Source organism: Oncorhynchus keta, chromosome 25, assembly GCF_023373465.1.
Source record: "Oncorhynchus keta strain PuntledgeMale-10-30-2019 chromosome 25, Oket_V2, whole genome shotgun sequence".
Lineage (NCBI taxonomy): Eukaryota > Metazoa > Chordata > Actinopteri > Salmoniformes > Salmonidae > Oncorhynchus > Oncorhynchus keta.
In genome coordinates this window covers 5586752-5614123 of record NC_068445.1, presented here as the reverse complement: position 1 = coordinate 5614123, position 27372 = coordinate 5586752, and the positions used below count along the sequence as shown (strand labels likewise).

The following is a 27372-nucleotide window of genomic DNA, read 5'->3' as shown; positions in this document are numbered from 1 at the left end:
AGCCATTGTTCTTTCTCTTACGTCTGGCCTTCACAAACGACGGTCACGGTTGTCTTGTGGGGTATCTTTCATTTATTTGGCATGGGCTATTGCCAAACAGTAGCCTGTGTAAAGTTGGGTTAATAAACCTTCAATTCGTAAACTCAATCCTCTGAACAATTGTTCCTTTATGATCTAGTCAGGTCATTGCATTGGTGTCAGAAGTGATCGTAACTTTCATCCACGATAGTGCGTGTGCTTGGCCAGTGAGCGCGTTCATGTAAGACGTAGAGTTGCAAGCTAGCGCGAGGATGCACTCTTTGAAAGGAGGGAGTAGTGTAGCGACCCCGGGTTTACCTTGGGCTAGAAGGTCGAGGATTCGAGACCTGCTCCATGCCTGTTTTAATTACAATAACATGCAAAACATGCAAAAAAAAACCACAACATTATTTATGTTTAGCTAAACAGGTGTATTTTCAATTTTATTTTTGCATGTTGTTATTTTGGCGTCACATAACAGAATGACGGGTCGCCACTGCACTTACTACAGAATCATTTATGTTTTATTTTCTTCCTTTTTTATTGAAATGGTGCATCACGTCAAATTAGGCCATAGGCTTCACTAAAGTAGTACAACCCACTGTAGCGCATGAGGCTATTTCAAATTCGCAATAGGCAAATACTAGAAAATATTCACCTGCCAAATAAAACATTTCTAAAACACTGCACATTCTTCTTTAGTTTTAACATTCAGATCTTGCTGGGTTTCTCATCCATTGACAGACTGGTGAAAATAAAAGTCACGTGTACCTTCAGCCGTTCTAGGGGTCCTTAGGTACATTTATTGTGTTCTAAACTGCCTAAATAAAATCCACATATTACAATAGAAAGTATGCCATATTTCATTGTCCGTAAATATGGGTTTACATTAAAGATATCCGTATCAAATGCAATACGCCAGGCTTTTGTTTAAAAGAAAGTAACGCCCCCATAAGTCACACTGTAAACAGGCATATTCAGAGACGCCTATATACCCAGAGTCTTAGCGTGACCTCTACTGCAGTTGAAAACATTTGGGAACCGAGCTTGAATGAATTGGTCATTGAAATATAATTGCAGCAGTTTGATTTATAAATTAATTAATCTTAAATATCACCAACTTCAGAAAGGCTTATGTGCTCCGCGCCGCTCGATTTCCGACTCGGGGAGCTTAGTGTGACAGTTGTCGGCGTTAAGTCCATTTCAGCACAACTGCATCAACATGGTGAGTATTCTATGCCACGGCAAGCTTACCATTAACACCAGTTAGCCGTTAGCTTGATATCAGAGAGCAACCAGCTAACTAGCTGGATAATATTACACATCTGCTGCAGCACTAGCTCTCAATGCAGAACTGTCTAATACATACTAAAGTTTCACAACCAGATGTAATATTGCATGTTTAGTTCCAAGTCATGCATTCGGTTCCTGCGCTAGCGACCTGACGATATCTAGATAGCTGACGTTAGGTTAGCAAGCTAGCTAGCTAACGGCAGGTAGCTATCGAACCTCAGACACCTGTGCAGTGAACTCCAATTAGTTACTATTACTCGATAGCAAATGTTTTTATCTTATTCTGACAACTACTTAGATTGCTGGAGAACTTGGCGCTCGTGATGCTCAACAAACAGCTAGACCCTTACTAGCTTGCCATGTTCACTTTGATTATGTCAATCATTGAGAATGTGCAGGTAGGGAAAGGTGTTTCTCACCTCTATATAGAACACTCGTTTTGACCTCAGAATGCCCTCCGCGAGGCGGTATGCTTGTGGGTTATTTTCTACCGTGCCATGTTGTGATATTGCATTTTATCAGCCATACACTGTATTTCCCTCGTACTTTTGTCTCTTATGATATTATGGCACTGGTAATGCTTGCTAAATCCTCAGGGCAACCTGTAAAGAATAACGTTAAGCTTCTCAAGTTTGATTTGATTTATACGTTGTATGGCACCGAATGTACAAACGATGTAACATAAAAGTAATATCAGATTCCGTAGAATCCCTTGGCATGTTCGGAAATGTAAATGTACTACCAAAAACCAAACACTACAATTTAAAATATTCTGAATGGGGAAGATTGGCCTACCATCTCTGATCTAAATGTAGATTTACAATTGATGTCCATTTATGTTTAGGTGAATTGTGTGTTATCTATATTTAGGTCTCCTAAACTATAGGAGAAGGATAATTCTTAATTTAGTAGTTTGGTATAACCTACGCGCCTTATCTTTTTCAGATAGTGCTGGAATTCATTGCAATTTAGAAAAGGGACTTGAAAGCACTCATGGTTCATTTGTGAATAATGGAAGCACAGGTGTGAGATTTAGGATACTTCGTTGTTTTAAGGATGCACTCACCCACTGAGGGTGGTCTTTGATATGCCAATTATAAGCAGTTTATAACACATTTATAACATCATGGAGATACCTTTTTTTTAATGGCATTTATGCCTTATGATGCCTGGGCTATTCAGATTGGACATGTTAGATAAACTATTAAGCTACATTGTCATGTGTGATGGTCAGTGCAACACACAGTCAGAAAGTCACTGATTTGCCTTACCTGTACTTGCAGCTCTCATGCAATTGGCCCACGATTCACAGGTAAGGTGGCTGTAGTAAGCTTTTTTTAACGGGGTGCACTATGGCTGCTCAATAGTAGATATGGATAATAGCTGAACAATAATCAATCAGTGCGTGTGTAGCACACCATTATTGTCTATTATTCACAAGTGATATTGGTCTACACAGAATTATTTGACTGACTTTGATATTCTCGTATGTTTTCTCTGTGAATCCATATTGCTAGTAGTGAGTACCATTTCCAGGCAGGGAAACCTTGAAGCTTTTCACCAACTGTCAGCTTAACCAGGGGGCAGTGGAGATGGGCTCCCCTCTCTGGTCTCCAGTTGGTTTCAGGGGCAAGATGGCAGGCCGCCTGTTGGGGGCGATTGAGCTCTGAGGTGTTTGTTATCTCCCCTGTGCCCCCCCCGGCCTTCAATTGGCCCCTGTGTGCATGGGGTCGTGGGGACTGGGGAAGATAAGAGAGCCCATGCTGATGTTCAATTTCCCCAGGCTTGGGAGTCCTAGAGGACCCTATGGAGAATGTTCAAGACCGACCCAACTGTGTGTTAGTGTGTGTTTGACCTATATACCCTGTACATCCAAGAGTCTGAGAAATTCCATCCTGCCTGTTACTGTCAGATACCAGAGGTCACATTTCTAAAGATGTCAGATGAAGAGTAAATTGCAACATTATGGGTCCTACTCCCCCCCTCTGTGACTCTAGTGGAGGTATTGACTTTGGCTTTAAGAGTGCATGCTGCACTGTGTGATGCCTGCCTAGGGTCTCCCAAATTCCAGTCAACCCCCTCACACACATCTATTCCCTCCATCTTCTCTTCCGCATTCTCTACCCACATCTCCCTTCCCTCTCTCAAATCCAGTAATAGTCAGTAGTCAGGTCAGAATCAGGAAACCAGTGAACTTGAAACACTTAATTTATCTTATTTTCTGCTCACAGAGACTCACCAAGGTGCTACATCAGCATATTCTGCAGTAGAGTACTCTTAGAGGGGAAAGTGAGGTAAAATTAGCCATAAAAATGCACAGTAGAAACACTGAAATTCACCCTTTCACTCACATTTCTTCCCCCACATGAAGACCTCATTTTCTCTCATGGTAGCAGTCTCCCAGCTGATGGAAAAGGCAGTCTCAGTTGTCCAAGGATTCTCGATGTATTCTGAGCCCGTGTTAATTTTGCCAACAGAAATAGTGACTAAAATATTTGTTAACACCAATCTTTCCATGGTAATTGACCAGACTATCGCTGACCAAATGGACCCAGGAAAAAATAAAACCAACATTTATTTTTCTAACATGAGACTAGACACAATTCTTTAACTAAAATCTGACTACTAAATGGACTGGAAAATAGTTTTTGATAGAGATTGAGAGCTTTTCAGTGATAAGTACAATCAATATTAGCTGCATAGATGCGCAAGCGTTGAGTGTGGGCAGACAGTCTCCGCTCCGGCTCTGATTATATACATATCGCAGGCGACTCTTGCTTCCCAGTAGCTGTTCAGTCACCACCAGCCTTCTAGTTAGCTACCCTTTGCTTGGTTAAGAAGCACCAGTTGCTTTACGAAATTAAAAACGAGCAGCATTGAGCTTCATAGTAAAACAACAGTTTAGCTATGTTTTCTCTCCCTTCAGTAGAGAAAAGTAGGCTGTCTGTTTCCCCACTGCATTTCAAAGCCAGGTTCTGTAGCCCATGCAGCCAAGTCTCCTTATTTTCATCAGAGAAAACATCTTGGTTCTAGCCCTTGCCGTTCAAACGATATGATCCATAATAACGGCCCAACGTCTTTTTCCACTACGTTTCTTTTTCAAATGAATTGGCGGCGGGGCTGTTCTAAAACTAGGGGACTTGCGGACCGTTAACCATTTGCTTAGGCTACACCTTGTTCAGTCATGATACCTCATTGGCTAGCTATAGATGACAACCTAGGGCGTTTTCAGTAGGACGCAACATTTTGGAACGTTCAGATCGAAACATGCTATGTAGAACAAACGTGTATCTGACATTTTTGAATAAGGAATAACATCACCTCTATTCATGGAATGTCTATCTGCCAAGTTCAAGATAATTTTACAACGGAACGTGGCCCTGGTAACATCATCGTTAGCCTTTATGCAACCATTTGGTGCCACATAAGAAGGGAAAGGGATCGCAACAGTGTCTAAATGGAAAAGGGACTTAACTTAATAAAATGAATGTAGACCTAGTGACTTAGACTTGAGCACTTGGACCAGGACTCGAGCACTAGAACTCGGACTTCAGCCAAAGGGACTTGTGACACGACTCGTGACTTGACCATTGTTGACTCGGACTTGGACTCGAGCACAGGGGACTTGGGACTCGATTCGGACGAAAGGTTTAGTGACTTGACCACATCACTGGAAGTCATTAGCTCTTCAAAGTAATGAGCCCCTGTTCTACTTTGGGCACCAATGTGGCTGCGGGGTCTGTAGAATGTTGATAACAATGGCAATGATGCCACCGAGTGATGGAGGTGAAACCCATAGTACTTTTATTTACAGTAGCAGTCAAAAGTTTGGAGACACCTACTCATTCAAGTTATTATTTTAAGAAACAAATTATTTTCTACATTGTAGAATAATAGTGAAGATATAAACTTTTAAATAAAACTTTATGGAATCATGCAGTAACCAAAAAACTGTTAAACAAATACAAATGTAGGAAATATTTGAGATTCTTCAAAGTAGCCACCCTTCGTGTTGATGACAGCTTTGCACGCTCTTGGCGTTCTCTCAACCAACTGGAATGCTTTTCCAACAGTCTTGGAGTTCCCACATATGCTGAGCACTTGTTGGCTACTTTCTCTTCACTCTGTGGTCCAACTCATCCCAAACCATCTCAATTGGGTTGAGGGCAGATGATTGTGGAGGCCAGGTCAGCTGATTCAGTACTCCATCACTCTCCTGCTTGGTCAAATAGCCCTTACATAGCCTGGAGGTTTGTTGGGTCATTGTTCTGTTGAAAAACAAATGATTGTCCCACTAAGATCAATACAGATGGAATGGCTAATCGCTGCAGAATGCTGTGTTTGCCATGCTGGTTAAGTGTGCCTTGAATTCTAAATAAATAACTGAGTCTGTCACCAGCAAAGCACCATCACACCTCCTCTTCCATGTTTTACCATGGGAACCACAGATGCGGATATCATCCATCCACCTACTCTGCGTCTAAAAAAGATACGGTGGTTGGAACCAAACATCTCAAATGTGGACTCATCAGACCAAAGGACAAATTTCCACCGGTCTTATGTCCATTGCTCATGTTTCTTGGCCCCAGCAAGTCTCTTCTTACTGGTGTCCTTTAGTGGTGGTTTCTTTACAGCAATTTGACCATGAAAGCCTGATTCACGCAGTCTCCCCTGAACAGTTGATGTTGAGATGTGTCTGTTACTTGAACTCGGAAGCATTTATTTGGACTGCAATCTGAGGTGCAGTTAACGCTAACGAAGCAGAGGTAACTCTGGGTCTTCCTCCTCATCATAGCGCTCAATGGTTTTTGCGACTGCACTTGTAGACATTTTTTTACGGATTGACTGACCTTCCTGTCTTAAGGTAATGATGGACTGTCAATTCTCTTTGCTTATTTGAGCTGTTCTTGCCACATTATGGCCATGGTCTTTTTCCAAATAGGGCTATCTTCTATATACCACCCCTACCGTGTCAAAACACAACTGATTCGCTCAAATGCATTACGGAAAGAAATTCCACAAATTCAATTTTAACAAGGCACACCTGTTAATTGAAATACCTTCCATGTGACTACCTCACCACGCACACCTCCAACTCAATGAAGTTTGCATAAGACACAACAGTAGTATGCCTGATTGCCAACAATGATGCGACAGCCTATAGGGAGGAGGTGAGGGCCCTAGGAGTGTGGTGCCAGGAAAATTACCTCTCACTCAATGTCAACAAAACAAAAGAAATGATCGTGGACTTAAGGAAACAGCAGAGGGAGCACCTCCCTATCCACATCACCTGAACCGCAGTGGAGAAGGTGGAAAGTTCCTCAGTGTACACATCACTGACAAACTGAAATGGTCCACCCACACAGACCGCGTCGTGAAGAAGGCGCAACAGTGCTTATTCAACCTCCAGGAGGCTGAAGAAATTTGGCTTGGCACCTAAAACCCTCAAACGTTTTAAAGATGCACAATTGAGCGCATCCTGTCGGGCTGTATCACTGCCTGGTACGGAAACTGCACTGCCTACAACTGCAGGGCTTTCCAGAGGGTGGAGCGGTCTGCCCAACATCTCAACTGGGCAAACTACCTGCCCTCCAGGATGCCTAAAGCACCCAATGTCACAGGAAGGCCAAAAAGATCATCAAGGACAACAACCAACCGAGCCACTGCCTGTTTACCCCGCTATCATCCAGAAGGCGAGGTCAGTACAGGTGCATCAATGCTGGGACAGAGACTGAGAAACAGCTTCTATCTCAAGGCCATCAGACTGCTAAACAGCCATCACTAGCACCTTAGAGGCTGTTGCCCTATATGCATAGACTTGAAATCACTGGCCACGTTAATGTTTACATACTTTGCATTGCTCATCTCATATGTACAGTGAGGGGAGAAAAGTATTTGATCCCCTGCTGATTTTGTATGTTTGCCCACTGACAAAGAAATTATCAGTCTATAATTTTAATGTTAGGTTTATTTGAACAGTGAGAGACAGAATAACAACAAAAATTCCAGAAAAACGCATGTCAAAAATGTTATTGATTTGATGATTTGATGAGTATTTTAATGAGTGAAATAAGTATTTGACCCCTCTGCAAAACATGACATAGTACTCGGTGGCAAAACCCTTGTTGGCAATCAGAGGTCAGATTGTTCTTGTAGTTGGCCACCAGGTTTGCACACATCTCAGGAGGGATTTTGTCCCACTCCTCTTTGCAGATCTTCTCCAAGCCGTTAACGTTTCGAGGCTGACGTTTGGCAACTCGAACCTTCAGCTCCCTACACAGATGTTCTATGGGATTAAGGTCTGGAGACTGGTTAGGCCGCTCCATGACCTTAATGTGCTTCTTCTTGAGTCACTTCTTTGTTGCCTTGGCTATGTGTTTTGGGTCATTGTCATGCTGGAATACCCATCCATGACCCAGTTTCAATGCCCTGGCTGAGGGATGGAGGTTCTCACCCAAGATTTGATGGTACATGGCCCCGTCCATCGTCCCTTTGATGCGGTGAAGTTGTCCTGTTGTCTTAGCAGAAAAACACCCACAAAGCATAATGTTTCCACCTCCATGTTTGACGGTGTGGATGGTGTTCTTGGGGTCATAGGCAGCATTCCTCCTCCTCCAAACACGGCGAGTTGATGCCAAAGAGCTCCATTTTGGTCTCATCTGACCACAACACTTTCACCCAGTTGTCCTTTGAATCATTCAGATGTTCATTGGCAAACTCCAGACGGGCATGTATATGTGCTTTCTTGAGCAGGGGGACCTTGCGGGTGCTGCAGGATTTCAGTCCTTCACGGCGTAGTGTGTTACCAATTATTTTCTTAGTGACTATGGTCCCAGCTGCCTTGGGATCATTGGCAAGGTCCTCCCGTGTAGTTCTGGGCTGATTCCTCACCGTTCTCATGATCATTGCAACTCCGCGAGGTGAGATCGTGCATGGAGCCCCAGGCCGAGGGAGATTGGCAGTTCTTTTGTGTTTCTTACATTTGTGAATAATCGCACCAACTGTTGTCACCTTCTCACCAAGCTGCTTGGCGATGGTCTTGTAGCCCATTCCAGCCTTGTGTAGGTCTACAATCTTCTCCCTGACATCCTTGGAGAGCTCTTTGGTCTTGGCAATGGTGGAGAGTTTGGAATCTGATTGATTGCCTCTGTGAACAGTTGTCTTTTTTATATAGGTAACAAACTGAGATTAGGAGCACTCCCTTTAAGAGCGTGCTCCTAATCTCAGCTCGTTGCCTTTATAAAAGACACCTGGGAGCCAGAAATATTTCTGATTTGAGAGGGGGTCAAGTACTTATTTCCCCCATTTAAAATACAAATCAATTTACAACATTTTTGACGTGTGTTTTTGTTTTTGTTATTCTGTCTCTCACTGTTCAAATAAACCTACCATTACAATTTATAGACTGATCATTTCTTTGTCAGTGGGCAAATGTACAAAATCAGCAAGGGATCAAATACTTTTCCCCCCTCACTGTATGTACTGTATTCTATTCTACTGTATTTGTCTTTGCAACTCCGACATTGCTTGTCCAAATATTTACATATTCTTAATTCCATTCATTACTTTAGATTTGTGTGTTGTTGTTGTAACATTATTGATATTACTTGTTCGATAATACTGCACTGTTGGAGTTAGAAACACAAGCATCTCGTTACACCCGTAATAACATCTGCTAAACATGTGTATGTGACTGATTTTAATTTGGATTTGAGAGAATACCAAGAGTATGCGACGCTGTCATCAAGGCAAATTGTGACTACTTTGAAGAATCTCAAATATAAAATATATTTTGATTTGTTTAACACTTTTATTTGGTTACTACATGATTCCATATGTTATTTCATGGTTTTGATGTCTTCACTATTATTATACAATGAAGAAAATAGTAAAAACAAACTAAGAAAAACCCCTGAATGACTAGGTATGTCAACATTTGACTGGTACTGTATGTTTGTCATATTTCTGCTGTTGGGAAGACAATAGGATGTTATGCAGAAGAATATGTTGGTAGAACAAGGCTATGTATGTTTGCACATAGAAGTCAGTGATTTTTATGTTTACTATAGGTTAATGAGGCATACAAATGTGGCGTGTGACTAAAATGTGGCACATGAAAGGGCATTTTGTTGACCACAATGGCCCACCGTTTTTGTCAGTTTGACAATAACTCGACTCAATCATTATTCAAATGACAAAAATGTGTCTACGATTTTGTGCTATTCAAAGGCCTACATTCGTGTGTGCGGGCGCGCATCCACATGATGTGCTGATATGGCTTGCAAAGGCACTTGCAAAAACAGCCATCGGTGTGTAAAAGTTGGACTACCCTACACTGAGCGTGTAAAGTAAGAGCACGATATGAATGATTCTACCCAGCCTGTTTAAGAGAGTATTGATCCGTAAGGGTTGAAATGAAATCCCCTGTGCTAAAGCCTAAACTGGCTATCACAGGACCAGCTTCCCACTGTTGAGTGCTGCTTGTTCTCAGATGAGCATAATAGGTGCTGAGAGTCACAAAAAAAGATTATTGCACTGATGGCTGTTTTTGCAAGTGCCTCAAATGTGCCAATAAAAACATTTAATGGTGTTGTGGAATTATCAGAATTAGTTGGGTAACATAGATGTGTTATTTTCATGATATGCTTATGAGTTATTTCTCATAAGAATGTATTTTGTTGTACTATAGTGGTGGCCATTGGCAGTTATCTGTTCTAAGTTGCATGGACCACAGAGAGGGGAGAGGTCAAGGGGTCATCATGTGTAAACATATCTTTTCGGTGTGGGAGTGACTCCCTACTTTTCTCATCGGGGAAAGAAGGGTGACAGTATCTGGAATCATTCTATGCTCCCTCTTTGTTGACCTATAGGGTCACTCTCCTCTCCGTGAGTTTGTCCTCAGATTGGTTGTTTTTAGAATTGGTTCTATCTAAATGACAATTTGATATATATCATAGGGTGGGGGTAATGTCTTGGTACCATTTTGTACCAAGGACGAGATAAGAGCTTTGTTTAGGAGACCAAACTGAAGAAGTGCACCTTGCTGCGGTGTAGCCTACTCTATTGTTGGAAATTACAGTGGACGAATTATTGGACTTTCATTGGGAGTGTGTGTGATCGATTCTGCATTGCACAGTATTAACAGTCCTAAATGGCTATCTTAGAGACCCATTTTTTTATCGGGTGTACTTTAGTTGACGGTGAGTTAATGTGTACTCTCGTAAGTTGCTTACTAATAAGCCTTATCTAATTGTTTCCTACTATTATTTCTCTAATAATCCCTCATGTAATTGAGTTTGTCTCCTGCACGAAGTTGGTTCAAACTCATGTCTGAAAACACATGCTACACTACAACTCTATGAGTGGCTCAGGAAATTGTTTCAATAATGATTTGTTCAGTTTCTTCCCTAACAGCCCGTCGTAACCTGTTATCTTCCAAGGACTAAAATCAACTCCAATTGTATTTGTCAAATGTGCTGAATGCAACAGACCTTACAGTGAAATGCTTACTTACAAGCCCTTAACCAACAATGCAGTTTTAAGAAAATCTCTAAAAAAGTAAGGCATAAGAATAACAAATAATTAAAGAGCAGTAGTAAATAACACTAGCGGGCGTAATACAGGGGGTACAGGTTACAATGTGCCGGGGGCACTTGTGTCAGGGGTAATTACGTACATGTAGGTAGAGTTATTAAAGTGACTACGTATAGATAATAACAGAAAGTAGTGGCGGGGGGGGGGGGGCAGGCAATGCAAATAGACTGGGTAGGCATCTGATTAGCTGTTCAGGAATCTAATGGCTTGGAGTAGAATCAGTTTAGAAGCCTCTTGGACCTAGACTTGGTGCTCCGGTACCTCGTGATAGCAGAGGGAACAGTCTATGACTAGGGTGGCTGGAGTCTTTGTCAATTTTTAGGGCCTTCCTCTGACACCGCCTGGAATTTAGGTCCTGGATAGCAGGAAGCTTGGCCCCGGTGATGTACTGGGCCGTACACACTCAAATCAAATGTATTTATATAGCCCTTCGTACATCAGCTGATATCTCAAAGTGCTGTACAGAAACCCATCCTAAAACCCCAAACAGCAAGCAATGCAGGTGTAGAAGCACGGTGGCTAGGAAAAACTCCCTAGAAAGGCCAAAACCTAGGAAGAAACCTAGAGAGGAACCAGGCTATGTGGGGTGGCCAGTCCTCTTCTGGCTGTGCCGGGTGGAGATTATAACAGTATATGGCCAAGATGTTCAAATGTTCATAAATGACCAGCATGGTCCAATAATAATAAGGCAGAACAGTTGAAACTGGAGCAGCAGCACGGCCAGGTGGACTGGGGACAGCAAGGAGTCATGTCAGGTAGTCCTGAGGCATGGTCCTAGGGCTTAGGTCTTCTGAGAGAGAGAAAGAGAGAATTAGAGAGAGCACACTTGGTTCTAGTCAGGATTCTAGCAGCCGTATTTAGCACTAACTGAAGTTTATTTAGTGCTTTATCCGGGTAGCTGGAAAGTAGAGCATTGCAGTAGTCTAACCTAGAAGTGACAAAAGCATGGATTAATTTTTCTGCATCATTTTTGGACAGAAAGTTTCTGATTTTTGCAATGTTACGTAGGTGGAAAAATGCTGTCATTGAAATGGTCTTGATATGTTCTTCAAAAGAGAGATCAGGGTCCAGAGTAATGCCGAGGTCCTTCACAGTTTTATTTGAGACGACTGTACAACCATTAAGATTAATTGTCAGATTCAACAGAAGATCTCTTTGTTTCTTGGGACCCAGAACAAGCATCTCTGTTTTGTCTGAGTTTAAAAGTAGAAAGTTTGCAGCCATCCACGTCCTTGTGTCTGAAACACATCCTTCTAGCGAGGACAATTTTGGGGCTTCACCATGTTTCATTGAAATGTACATGTACATGTGTGTCATCTGCATAGCAGTGAAAGTTAACCTTATATTTTCAAATGACATCCCCACGAGGTAAAATATATAGTGAAAACAATAGTGGTCCTAAAACGGAACCTTGAGGAACACTGAAATTTACAGTTGATTTGTCAGAGGATAAACCATTCAGAGACAAACTGATATCTTTCCGACAGATAAGATCTAAACCAGGCCAGAACTCGTCCGTGTAGACCAATTTGGGTTTCCAATCTCTCCAAAAGAATGTGGTGATCGATGGAATCAAAAGCAGCACTAAGGTCTAGGAGCACAAGGACAGATGCAGAGCCTCGGTCTGATGCCATTAAAAGGCCATTTTACCACCTTCACAAGTGCAGTCTCAGTGCTATGATGGGGTCTAAAACCAGACTGAAGCATTTCGTATACATTGTTTGTCTTCAGGAAGGCAGTTAGTTGCTGCGCAACAGCCTTTTCTAAAAATTTGGAGAGGAATGGAAGATTCGATATAGGCCTATAGTTTTTTATATTTTCTGGGTCAAGGTTTGGCTTTTTCAAGAGGCTTTATTACTGCCACTTTTAGTGAGTTTGGTACACATCCGGTGGATAGAGAGTCATTTATTATGTTCAACATAGGAGGGCCAAGCACAGGAAGCGGCTCTTTCAGTAGTTTAGTTGGAATAGGGTCCAGTATGCCATGATTATTTTCATCATTGTGTCAAGAGATATAGTACTAAAACACTTGAGCGTCTCTCTTGATCCTAGGTCCTGGCAGAGTTGTGCAGACTCAGGACAACTGAGCTTTGAAGGAATACACAGATTTAAAGAGGAGTCCGTATTTTGCTTTCTAATAATCATGATCTTTTCCTCAAAGAAGTTCATGAATTTATCACTGCTAAAGTGAAAGCCATCCTCTCTTGGGGAATGCTGCTTTTTAGTTAGCTTTGCGACAGTATCAAAAAGGAATTTTGGATTGTTCTTATTTTCCTCAGTGAAGTTAGAAAATAGGATGATCGAGCAGCAGTAAGGGCTCTTCGGTACTGACTTTCCAAACTAGTTGGAAGACTTCCAGTTTGGTGTGGCGCCATTTCCGTTCCAATTTTCTGGAAGCTTGCTTCAGAGCTCGGGTTTTATCTGTGTACCAGGGAGCTAGTTTCTTATGAGAAATGTTTTTCGTTTTTAGAGGAGCCACTGCATCTAGGGTATTGCGCAAAGTTAAATTGAGTTCCTCAGTTAGGTGGTTAACTGATTTTTGTCCTCTGGCGTCCTTGGGTAGACAGAGGGAATCTGGAAGGACATCAACAAATCTTTGTGTTGTCTGTGAATTTATAGCACGACTTTTGATGTTCCTTGGTTGGGATCTGAGCAGATTATTTGTTGCAATTGCAAACGTATAAAAATGGTGGTCCGATAGTCCAGGATTATGAGGAAAAACATTAAGATCCACAACATTTATTCCATGGGACAAAACTAGGTCCAGAGTATGACTGTGACAGTGAGTGGGTCCAGAGACATGTTGGACAAAACCCACTGAGTCGATGATGGCTCCGAAAGCCTTTTTGGAGTGGGTCTGTGGACTTTTCCATGTGAATATTAAAGTCACCAAAGACTAGAATATTATCTGCTATGACTACAAGGTCCGATAGGAATTTGGGGAACTCAATGAGGAACGCTGTATATGGCCCAGGAGGCCTGTAAACAGTTGCTATAAAAAGTGATTGAGTAGGCTGCATAGATTTCATGACAAGAAGCTCAAAAGATGAAAACGTCTTTTTTTTTTTTTTTTTTTTTTGTAAATTGAAATTTGCTATCGTAAATGTTAGCAACACCTCCGCCTTTGTGGGATGCACGGGGGATATGGTCACTAGTGTAGCCAGGAGGTGAGGCCTCATTTTACACAGTAAATTCATCAGGCTTAAACCATGTTTCAGTCAGGCCAATCACATCAAGATTATGATCAGTGATTAGTTCATTGACTATAATTGCCTTTGAAGTAAGGGATCTAACATTAAGTAGCCCTATTTTGAGATGTGAGGTATCATGATCTCTTTCAATAATGACAGGAATGGAGTAGGTCTTTATCCTAGTGAGATTGCTAAGGCGAACACCACCATGTTTAGTTTTGCCCAACCTTGGTCGAGGCACAGATACGGTTTCAATGGGGAAAGCTGAGCTGACTACACTGACTGTGCTAGTGGCAGACTCCACTATGCTGGCAGTCTGGCTAACAGCCTGCTGACTGGCGTGCACCCTATTTCATTGTGGAGCTAGAGGAGTCAGAGCCCTGTCTATGTTGGTAGATAAGATGAGAGCACCCCTCCAGCTAGGATGGAGTCCGTCACTCCTCAGCAGGTCAGGATTGGTCCTGTTTGTGGTTGAGTCCCAGAAAGAGGGCCAATTATCTACAAATTCTATCTTTTGGGAGGGGCAGAAAACCATTTTCAACCAGCGATTGAGTTGTGAGACTCTGCTGTAGAGCTCATCACTCCCCCTAACTGGGAGGGGGCCAGAGACAATTACTCGATGCTGACACATCTTTCTAGCTGATTTACACGCAGAAGCGATGTTGCGCTTGGTGTTCTCTGACTGTTTCATCCTAACATCGTTGGTGCCGACGTGGATAACAATATCTCTATACTCTCTACACTCGCCAGTTTTAGCTTTAGCTAGCACCATCTTCAGATTAGCCTTAATGTCGGTAGCCCTGCCCCCTGGTAAACAGTGTATGATCACTGGATGATTCGTTTTAAGTCTAATACTGTTACTGAGTTGCCAATGACTAGAGTTTTCAATTTGTCAGAGCTAATGGTGGGAAGCTTCGGCGTCTCAGACCCCGTAACGGGAGGAGTAGAGACAAGAGAAGGCTCGGCCTCTGACTCCGACTCGCTGCTTAATGGGGAAAACCGGTTGAAAGTTTCTGTCGGCTGAATGAGCGACACTGGTTGAGCATTCCTACAGCATTTCCTTCCAGAAACCGTGAGAAAGTTGTCCGGCTGCGGGGACTGTGCCGGGGGATTTATACTACTATCTGTATTTACTGGTGGCACAGATGCTGTTTCATCCTTTCCTACACTGAAATTACCCTTGGCTAACGATTGCGAATAAAAAGCTGGGCTTGTAGCACAGCTATCCTTGCTGTAAGGCGATCGTTCTCCTGTATATTATGAGTACAGCGACTGCAACTAGAAGGCATCATGTTAATGTTACTACTTAGCTTTGGCTGTTGGAGGTCCTGACGAACCATGTCCAGATAAAGCGTCCGGAGTGAAAAAGTTGAGGGAAAAAACAAAAATATAGCATTTTGAGATGTTCATTGACTCCCTTTTCATATATCTGTAAAAGCGGTTACTACCAATGTTCACTCTAAGCTGGGCACAGGTTAAATATCAGCCCCTGCAGAGAAGCACAAGGTTGAACTTCAACCAAGTTTTCCCCTTTAGTTAACACTATCAAAGCTACACTTTACTGTGGGAACTGTGCTTGAATCAACACAATATTAGCCACTATCAATTAACTTTTTATTTTACCTTTATTTAACTAGGCACAGTGGGTAAATTGCCTGTTCAGGGGCAGAACGACAGATTTGTACCATGTGCCATTTACTTTTAACTTCAGGCAGTTAACCCACTGTTCCTAGGCCATCATTGAAAATAAGAATTTGTTCTTAACTGACTTGCCTAGTTAAATAAAGGTTTTTAAAAAAAAGTCAGGTAAAGAGCTTTGTTTGTCTTAAAGGGGAAGTGTTGTATTGAGACTGTCTTGAATAAGCTAAGAAGCCAATAGCCAGAGGCTTGCATAATTTTGGATTCTCTGTAATAATGGTATGGGAATAATAATTAATTTTATTTTGTAAAGTAGTTTCTTGCATCAAACAACACATTTTCAGTCACCTTGTCTGAAGGACAAGTGGATGAACAGGTTAATGTGTAGCCCTTGTTTTTTTCAAAAGTCTCATGGTCATTTTGGAACATATTTGCTGCTACTGTAGGCTGAATGATAGAACAGCTTTTTCCATGTTAAAATGTTATGGGTTGCATTTTTCACCATAATTTTTTTATGGTAGGCCTACATTATGGTCAAGTAGCCACAGTAGCCTACTTGGCCTCTGTTAAAACTGTAACTTAAAGTGTGTACAGCCTCAGTGTTCTGAGTAAATGTGTGCTGGAAGTTGCACACAATTTTCACAATGTTCAAGTTTTGCTCTCAGCAGACCTGAAATTTGCTCAGTGCCGGATTTCTATTTTCTTTTTTTACATTGGTTATGACCTACAATACCCGAGGGTCTTTAGGAAAAAAAGCTTATCTTTACTCTCGTGTTTTGGTCGGAAGGACAAGAAGGTGAAATGACATCGAGGGACAACTAAACCAGCTTTCCACTCTTAACTGTCCCTATCTCAACTCAGTTGAAGGTCACTGTAGAAGTTCCCAAATTGATGTAATCTAATCAAACGTAAACAAGACTTCTATTCTTTACTTTGCAGTGATTTTTCAGTGCTTTGCACTGTTTTAATGAGACATATTGCACACATAGTAGGCTATTTTTCTTTAAATTAACAGCTACACTGTAGTCTAGGCCCAGTACTGTACATTTTAGTAATTTAGCAGACACTCCTATCCAGAGTGACTTACAGTAGTGAGAGTGCATACATGTATTTTCCCCCTACACTGGTCCCACATGGGAATCCAACCCACAACCCTGACATTGCAAGCGCATTGAGCAACTGGGCAGCACAGTCCCGCACCTCACTATACGATATTATCACTTTACTTAGGTGGCGATATGGCTATTCTCATGATTCTATATGTATTGAGATTCAGTACTACGATTTGATTTTCCAAACATATGTCTGCTGTAGAGAAACAAGTTTTGGTCCGTCAGGGAAATCAAAGTGCTGAAAACATGTTGGCTCACTATTTAAAAAGAAGAGTTCTAGCTATAGTTTTGGCGCAGGTACAGCCAACTAACAGAGGGGGGTGGGTTAAATGCGGAAGACATTTAAGTTGAATAGTTGTACAACCCTTTCTCTTTCCTAACAATGTTTTCTGTCAGTAGGCGTACATGGAGTAGCCAGCCAACTAGAAAAAGTAGCCAGCCAGCAAGTTATTAAAGAAGAAGCTGTATTTTGCTTACCTCTCTTCCACCCGAAATACACAACTAAATCATTAAATACTTTAACAACTTTACCTCCCAGCGTTGTAAGATTTGTTGTGTATTGTGTAGAGAGACAACTTTAAAATGACTTAACATGTATGAATTCAGTGTGTTGCGTTGTTTTGGACATCGCCTATATGATCGGGGGTATTTTCTAAGTAAGTTGACCTTTTTAAACAGATTTTATTTTGAGATTAAAGCCATAGTTACTGTTTTGCTGCAAGATATAAATTGCCATACTGATATTTGTTCTTCAAATGATGTATTTTATTGGCTCTGCTGCTCTGGACACTTAAGGTAAGGAAACTAATTTTGTTTTGTCATTTGGGGGAATAATCCTTTTAACTGTTTGGCCTGTCAATCATTCACTGTGGGTGTGATTGTCAGGGGAGGGGGCAGGATGTTTATGAGTCACAGAATTGGTAGGGTTTCAGACCTGTCAATCACTGTGGGTGGGACTTTGAGGGAGTGCGGTAGATTACTAATCTAGTCTGAAAAACGACTTTCAATTGAATGTATTGTTGCAAAAACCTAAGAATAAAGGTTGTGTTCTGTCAAGAGCATGGATTCTGTCATAAACATTGATTCCCTGTTGAGAAACAATATAGAATTGCAGGAAAATTCAACCACAAAGACCAATTTTTTTCTTCTTCAAATGCCTTGCAAAAAAGGGCACCTATTGGTGGATGAGTAAAACTAAAAAAAAGCAGACATTCAGTATCCCTTTGAGTATGGTGAAGGTATTAAATACACTTTGGATGGTGTGTCAATACACTCAGTCACGACAAAGATTCAGGCGTCCTTCTGAACTTCATTGCCGGAGAGGAAGGAAACCGCTCAAGGATTTTACCATGTGGGTAATGGTGACTTTTTAAACAATTTACAGAGTTTAATGGCTGTGATAAGAGAACTGAGGATGGATCAATAAAATGTTAGTTACTGCTAGGATTGCACATTTTGGGGAATATTCAGTAGGTGGAAACTTTCCTTGGACTTAATGGAACTATATGCAAATTAATACCATTTACATATATTCAATGCAAACATCTATATGTATCATATCATATGGTGACAAACATAAACCTTTTACCTTATCATAAGTAGACAATTGCAAATTATTAAAATAGAAATACATGGAAATGTAAAATGAGTCATAAAATTTACTTATGAATTGAACTTCAATTAAATGAGTTGACTTTTCACATGAGATGATTTCACAGAAAAGGAATATTGAATGATCCCCAATGATCCATTGCATCTCCCAAAAAGCTTTGGTTGCCTTCCCCAAAGATCCCCAAAGTTCCTTCCGCCAGGTGGCTGAGGAAATATGTTTGCACGACTGCTGCCATATTGCACCTCCAACCCAAAGCCCTTGCTTGGAAGTGTACTTTGCCAGACTGCCAAGAACCTTGCCCTCATCCAGGCCAAGGTGGCGAGACACATTAGTGATGACACCATAGGCCTTGTTAATCTGCACCAGACAGGATGCCCTTGCCAGCATACTTGGTGTCCAACATGTACGAGCTTCAGGTAGAAGTCTTCACGCTTTTTGATGTGTTTCAGAACTGCAGTTTCCTCTGCTTGGAGTAACAGTGAAGTGGAAAGGGCAGTACAGATTTATTCTCTTACATCTGCAAGCAGAGTCTGAACATCAGACAGGATGGCATTGTCTCCTTCAATCCGTGCAATGGCTACTGCTATAGGTTTCAGGCTGCTTTCCACTCTCTCCCAAAATACATCATCCGGATCATCTTGATGTGGCTGTCCATATCGGCAGAATGTGATATGGCCATTTCTTGGAGAGACTCCTTCCCCACCAGGAGACTGTCAAACATGATGACACCACCCCAACGAGTGTTGCTGGGCAGCTTCAATGTGGTGCTCTTATTCTTCTCACTTTGCTTAGTGAGGTAGATTGCTATAACTTGATGACCCTTCAAATACCTAACCATTTCCTTGGCTCTCTTGTAAGAGTGTTTTCAGTGCCATGATGTCCTTGAGGAGCAGATTCAATGCATGAGCAGCACAGCCAATGGGTAGGACTCCTCCACGTTAGACCAAGCATCCTTCATGTTCTCAGCATTGCCTGTCACCAGTGCAAATACCTTCTGTGGTCCAACATATGATTTGGCAGTGTTTACAAATGTACACTGCTTTTCCTTCTACATTGGCTGCAGTGAAATGTCTTCACACATCAGATAGTGCCCATGGCATTTTCCTATAAAGATTAGAAATATATTAGTAAAAAAAATATATATATATATATATATTACACACAATTCCATGTACAGATAATAGTTAACAAGTTAGATAAAACATTTATCTTACAAAGGAGTTGTTTAAAAATGAAACGTGTATGAAACGGGTGAATTAACACTCAGTTAGCAGACGCAAGCTAAAATCCACATGGTAGCAAAAACTAACTAGCAGAAATTGTTAACAAGTTAGAAATTATTTAAACACACTTTGCTGTAGGCTACTATTTACTAGTAAACAACAAATCATCCATGTCATAAAAATATTCACCCCACCAAGTATTGTGATCAAAACTTACCATAAAGCATGTAAGTCCTTGGCTCAGACACTGTAGTAGTTTGGGCTCAATAGCATCTCATTAGTGTACAAGATCTTGAGAATAAGTTGCACATGTGATGGAAGAATGCGCTGTTCATGCAGAGGGTTGCAATTTCATTGAATTTGGGATAGGTTAACCAAAATATGCCACAAGACCTAGAATTGCCTTGTGTATCTCACAAAAAAAGGTTCACTGCACAGAGATGCGTGTCCGGTTTGGTCAGCATGTTAGAGACTTATCTAGAAAGACAAACCGCTGTAATCACTGCCAAATTTGATTCTAACAACTCATGGTTGTGAATACTTATGTAAATTTGTCTTTCTGTATTTCCTGTCAAAATGTGCACACATTTCTAACATGTTTTCACTGTCTTTATGGGGTATTATATACAGATGGCTGATTTTTGAATTCAGGCTGTAACACAACAAAATGTGGAATAAGTCAAGGGGTGTGTACATTCTGAAGGCATTGTAAGTATCATGACATTGGCTTTTATAATGCTCAATCTGTTTTCTTTTATATTCAACATCTTCATCAAATGTTTTCGTAATTTATCTGCAGATAATTGCAACAAAGCAGTAGTAGCCTAGTATGCAAATTAGGGAGCCAAATAAATGTCTCTCTCACCGATTTGATTCCGTTCACCTAAAAGAAGCTTTGTAAAACAGCCGTTCGGTCGTGAACAACCCATTACTTTTGCTACACTGACGAGTCACTTTAGGGGTCACTGGCAAGTCTCGACATGGGCTTAGAATATTGGGAAAATACACACAATCTTTGGTTTACTTGTCACTATGGACATACAACGTATTTATATGATTTATGAATAGCAAAGGGATATTGGAGATTGACTTTATTCAGTCAGTTTTTTTTTATTTTTTAAATGTACCATTTTCTTCGCAAGCCATAGCAGCAACTCCCGTACGGACTCGGGAGAGGCGAAGGTCGAGAGCCATGCGTCATCCGAAACACGACACTGTCAAGCCACACTCCTTCTTGGGACACTGCTCGCTTAACCCAGAAGCCAGCCACACCAATGTGTCTGAGGAAACGCTGTACAACTGGTGACCGAAGTCGATGTGCATGCTCCCGGCCCGCCACAGGAGTTGCTCGAGCGTGATGGGACAAGGACATTCCGGCCGGCCCCGGAAACCATTACATTACATTTAAGGCAGACGACACTACAAATTGGTGCATTCAATGACATCCAGTGGAACACCCTTTACAATAGTGCATCTAAATCTTTTAAGGGGGGTTAATTTATCTATCCTAGGTATTCCTTAAAGAGGTGGGGTTTCACTCCGCTCTGCCTGCCGTGAGGGAGTTTGTTCCACCATTGGGGAGCCAGAGCAGCGGTTTTGAGGCCCCTTTCATTCAGGGCCAGTTTGGCACCTTTTATAAACCTGGAGTCAACACAAGTGGTCTTGGTCGTCAATCCAGTGGAGGAACAGTAAAACTAGCCACCAGACGGGCTGCGGCGTGTGAGTTGTAGGGGTTTAATGGCACAGGCACCCAGCCAACAGCGAGTCAGTGGCTGGTTACAGACCTATGATGTTGTAGAGCATGAACCTACAGGAACGGGCCACCGCCTTGATGTTAGTTAATTATTACCCCTCGTGGTCTGTAGTGGATTAGAACTCATCGTTAACACTTACATGGGATGTGTAAATTCACTCACAGGAGACTATGAAGAAGCATCATGCTCTCCATTCGTGAAAATAAATGTGAATGCAGCCAACGACATCGCAAAAAAAACAACACAGAGGCTGGACAAACCGCAGACTGACAAACTAACAGTTTCCTGTCATCGCTCGCTTTGTGACAAAGGCACATGTTCCGTCAATAGATCACTAGAAGATGCATATTGTTTATTCTAGCGGGAGAAGGCTTTACAGACTTTTCTGACAAGCGAATTTAAACTTTTAAATGAAAAGTCTAGTTAATTTATAAGGTGGAAAATACTGGACCAGTGCTTCCGGAAAGCACTGGACTTGTAGTCAAATATTATTTTCTTTATATTCCAAATATTCCAATTTTCTTTTCTATTTTACCTTACAGCCTTATTCTAAAATTTATGAAGTAAACATGTAATGTAATCGATCTACACACAATACCTCATAATGACAAAGCGAAAACAGGTTTTTAGAAAGGTTTACAAATAATAATAATAATAAAACTAAAACAGAAATACCTAATTTACTAGTGTTCAGACCCTTTGCTATGAGATTGGAAATTGAGCTCAGGTGCACCCTGTTTCCATTGATCATCCTTGATGTTTCTACAAATTGATTGGAGTCCACCTGTGGTAAATTCAACTGGTTGGACATGATTTCGAAAGTCAGATACCTGCCTATATAAGGTCCCACAATTGACAGTGCATTACAGAGCAAAAACCAGGTCATGAGGCATAAGGAATTGTCCGTAGCACTCAGGCAGGATTGTGTCAAGGCACAGATCTGGGGAAGTGTACCAAAACATTTCTGCAGCATTGAAGGTCCCTAAGAACACAGTGGCCTCCATCATTCTTGGAAGGAGTTTTGAACCACCAAGACTCTTCCTAGAGCTGGCTGCCTTGCCAAACTGAACAATTGGGGGAGAATTGCCTTGGTCAGGTAGGTGACCAAGAACCCGATGGTCACTCTGGCAGAGTTCCTTTGTGGAGATGGGAGAACCTTCCAGAAGGACAGCCATTTCTGCAGCACTCCACTAATCAGGCCTTTATGGTAAAGTGGTCAGACGGAAGCAACTCATTAAATGGCACATGACTGCCCGCTTGGAATTTGCCAAAAAGCACCTGAAGGAGTCTGACCATGAGAATCGAGGCCCGGTCTGATGAAACCAAGATTGAACTCTTTAGCCTGAATGCCAAGTGTCACGTCTGGAGGAAACCTGGCACGATCCCTACGGTGGAGCATGGTGGCGGCAGCATCATGCTGTGGAGATGTTTTTCAGCGACAGGGACTGGGTAACTGGTCAGGATTGAGGGAAAGATGAACAAAGTACAGAGATTCTTGATGGAAACCTGCTCAAGAGTGTGCAGGGCCTCAGACAGGGGCGAAGGTTCACCTTCCAACAGGACAACGACCCTAAGCACACATCCAAGACAACGCAGGAGTGGCTTCGGAACAAGTCTCAATGTCCTTGAGTGGCACAGCCAGAGCTCAGAATTCTCTGGAAAGGCTTAAATAGCTGTGCAGCGACGCTCCCTATCCAACATGACAGAGCTCGAAGGATCTGCAGTGAAGAAAGGGAGAAACTGCCCAAATACATATGTTGCAGCATCATACCCAATAAGATACAAGGCTGTAATCGCTGCCAAAGTTGGTTCAACAAAGTACTGAGTAAACGGTCTGAATACTTAGTGGGGCAAACAAGTATTTAGTCAGCCACCAATTGTGCAAGTTCTCCTACTTGAAAAGACGAGGCCTGTGATTTTCATCATAGGTACACTTCAACTATGACAGACAAAATGAGAAAATAATTTGCTAATAAATTCATAAAAAATCCTACAATGTGATTTTTTTCTGGATTTTTTTTCTCATTTTGTCTGTCATAGTTGAAGTGTACATTCAATAATTTGTTTGTAAACCATTCTCAAGCTAGTTAGCTACCACATGTTCTTGTCAAACGGTCAACAGAGTAGCTAACTAGCAAGCAACAAGATATGCAAAAAAAACAGACTAAAAACCACTTGAGAGCAAATAAATCCAATTTGACAGTCTAGTGTGCATGTACAGTGGTTGCTCAACTGATAAAGTTGAGATTATGCTGTTTGATTTAGGTAATTTGTGGTTTAGTACGGTACCCAGCGTCACTGCTTCGTTGCTCCAGACCAACGCACGGGGGAGAGAGCACTGATTATGCTTTTGGGTCCTACTGTGTCTCTAACTGACAGTGAATGGGCGACATAAACCTAAATAGAAACTAATTGTGCACGACTTCACTATTGCTTAGTAAAACTGTTACACTAAGGTTTTTATTTTATTTTGTTAGGATTAGTTTGCTCTTACTGTAGTACTGTAGTCCACTCCCGACTGTTCACGTTGTACAGTGGTGCAACGGTCTAAGACGCTGCATAACAGTGCAAGCTGCATTGCTACAGATGCTGGTTCAATACCCGTGCCGTGCCGCCCTTGACTGGGAGACCCATGAGATGATTGTAGGTTTCTCTCCCTCTAAAAACAGATATAAATCATTCTAAATGACAAACTGGCTTAATTTACAAATTAGTAGCAAAAACCCCATGTTCAAGAATCACCTTTTTCTCACCAATTTTACATTATTTGAAAAGAAAATCATCTCAAATATTATTATTTTTAAACCGTGATTATTATTCATTAGGAATTATATAAAAGCCTGCTGGATATTCTCAGATATATTATTAACCCTGTTATTAGCAGGACAATATATTGGTCATGGCTCCCGAGTGGCGCACAGTGGGATTGCCTTGCAGTTCTCCAGCTGCATCCATTGAACGCGCGCAAGGTCGAAGGTTCAATGCAAGAGGGCAGTGGCACGGGATGGGCCGCAGAGCCGAGCACAGACCTGACCCATGGGTGGGGGGGGGTGTAATTGGTTGGACTAGAATTAGAAAATTAGGGTGTAGAAATGTTATGCTCTTAGTGTAACCTTTTAATTAACCGAGTAGGCTTGTTGAGAACAAGTTCTCATTTGCAACTGCGACCTGGCCAAGATAAAGCAAAGCAGTTCGACATGTAGAACAACATAGTTACATGGAATAAACAAACATACAGTAGAAAAAAGTCTATATACAGCATGTGCAAATGAGGTAGGGTAAGGCAATAAATAGGCCATGGTGGCAAAGTAATTACAATATAGCAATTAAACACTGGAATGGTAGAATGTGCAAGTAGAGATACTGGGGTGCAGAAGAGCAAGATACATAAAAAATACAGTATGGGGATGAGGTAGTTGGATGGGCTATGTACAGGTGCAGTGATCTGTGAGCGGCTCTGACAGCTGGTGCTTAAAGCTAGTGAGGGAGATATGAGTCTCTAGCTTTAGCGATTTTTGCAGTTTGTTCTAGTCATTGGCAGCAGAGAACTGGAAGGAAAGGCAGCCAAAGGAAGAATTGGCTTTGGGGGTGACCAGTGAGATATACCTGCTGGAGCGCGTGCTACGGGTGGGTGCTGCTATGGTGACCAGTGAGCTGAGATGAGGCGGGGACCTAGCAGAGACTTGTAGATGACCTGGAGCCAGTGGGTTTGGCAACAAGTATGAAGCAAGGGCCAGCCAACGAGAGCGTACAGGTTGCAGTGGTGGGTAGTATATGGGTCTTTGGTGACAAAACGGATGGCACTGTGATAGACTGCATCCAATTTCTTGAGTAGAGTGTTGGAGGCTATTTTGTAAATGACATCGCTGATGTCGAGGATCGGTAACATGGTCAGTTTTATGAGGGTATGTTTGGCAGCATGAGTGAAAAATGCTTTGTTGCGAAAAAGGAAGCCAATTCTAAATTTAATTTTGGATTGGAGATGTGAGTCTGGAAGGAGAGTTTAGTCTAACCAGACACCTAGAATATGTGAATAACTACAAATACCTAAGTCAGAACCGTCCAGAGTAGTGATGCTGGACGGGCGGGCAGGTGCGGGCAGCGATCGGTTGAAGAGTATGCATTTAGTTTTACTTGCATTTAAGAGCAGTTGGAGGCCACGGAAGTAGAGTTGTATGGCATTGAAGCTCGTCTGGAGGTTAGTTAACAGTGTCCAAAGAAGGGCCAAAGGTAAACAGAATGGTGTCGTCTGTATAGAGGTGGATCCAAAGAATCACCAGCAGCAAGAGCAACATCATTGATGTATACAGAGAAGGCTCAACCCGATAATTGAACCCTGTGGCACCCCCATAGAGACTGCCAGAGGTCCGGACAGCAGACCCTCCAATTTGACACACTGAGCTCTATCAGAGAAGTAATTGGTAAACCAGGCGAGTCAATCATTTGAGAAACCAAGGCTTTTGAGTCTGCCAATAAGAATGTTGTGATTGACAGAGTCGAAAGCCTTAGCCAGGTCAATGAATACGGCTGCTCAGTAATGTCTCTTATCGATGGCGATTATGATATCGTTTAGGACCTTGAGCGTGGCTGAGGTGCATCCATGACCAGCTCTGAAACCAGATTGCATAGCGGAGAAGGTATGGTGGGATTCGAAATGGTTGGTAATCTGTTTGTTAACTTGGCTTTTGAAGACCTTGGAAAGGCAGGTTAGGATAGATATAGGTCTGTAGCAGGTTGGGTCTAGAGTAGAGGTCAACCAATCACGATTTTCAACGCCGATACCGATTATTGGAGGACCAAAATAAGCTGATACCGATTAATCAGTTGATTTTTATGTATATATTTGTAATAATGACAATTACAACAATACTGAATGACCAATAAACTTATTTTAACTTAATATAATACATCAATAAAACCAATTTAGTCTCAAATAAATAATGAACCATGTTCAATTTGGTTTAAATAATGCAAAAACAAAGTGTTGGAGAAGAAAGTAAAAGTGCAGTATGTACCATGTAAAAAAAAAAAAGCTAACGTTTAAGCTCCTTGCTCAAAACATATGAAAGCTGGTGGTTCCTTTTAACATGAGTCTTCAATATTCCCAGGTAAGAAGTTTTAGGTTGTAGTTATTATAGGACTATTTATTTCTATACCATTTGTATTTTATATACCTTTGACTATTGGATGTTCTAATAGGTACTTTAGTATTGCCAGCCTGATCTCGTGAGTTGATAGGCTTGAAGTTATAAACAGCTCAATGCTTGAAGCACAGCGAAGAGTTGCTGGTAAATGCAGGAAAGTGCTGTTTGACTGAATGCTTACGAGCCTGCTGCTGCCTAACACCGCTCAGTCAGACTGCTCTATCAAATCATTGACTTAATTATAATATAATAACATACAGAAATACGAGCCATAGATCATTAATATGGTCAAATCCAGAAACGATCATTTAGAAAACCAGATGTTTGTTTTGTCTGAGAAATAAAATACGGAATGGTACTGTATCTAACAGGTGGCATCCATAAGTCCAAATATTGCTGTTACATTGCACAACCTTCAGTCTTATGTCATAATTACGTACAATTCTGGCAAATTAGTTTGCAACGAGCCAAGCGGTCCAAACTGCTGCATATACCCTGACTCCGCGTGCAATGAACGCAAGAGAAGTGACACAATTTCCCTATTTTTAATATTGCCTACTAACATGAATTTCTTCTAACTAAATATACAGGTTTAAAGAAATATACTTCTTTGTATTGATTTTAAGAAAGGCATTGATGTTTATGGTTGGGTGCATTCGTGCAATGATTGCTTTTTTCACAAATGCGCTTTTGTTAAATCATCTCCCTTTTGGCGAAGTTGGCAGTCTTTGTTAGGAAAAAATTGTCTTCACACAGTTCACAACAAGCCAGGCGGCACAAACTCCTGCATATA

At 41.6% G+C, this 27372-nt stretch overlaps 1 protein-coding gene across 1 annotated transcript in view; it reads left to right on the top strand.

Annotated features, from left to right (window-relative positions):
* Nucleotides 1–1019: 1019 nt before the first annotated feature.
* LOC118358032 (transmembrane protein 161B) overlaps nt 1020–27372 on the top strand; it is a 41398-nt gene continuing 15045 nt past the window's right edge. The window contains exon 1 of the mRNA XM_035735404.2: nt 1020–1243. Within this exon, the coding sequence (XP_035591297.1) occupies nt 1241–1243 (3 nt within the window). The 5' untranslated portion in view covers nt 1020–1240. The remainder of the gene's footprint in view (nt 1244–27372) is intronic.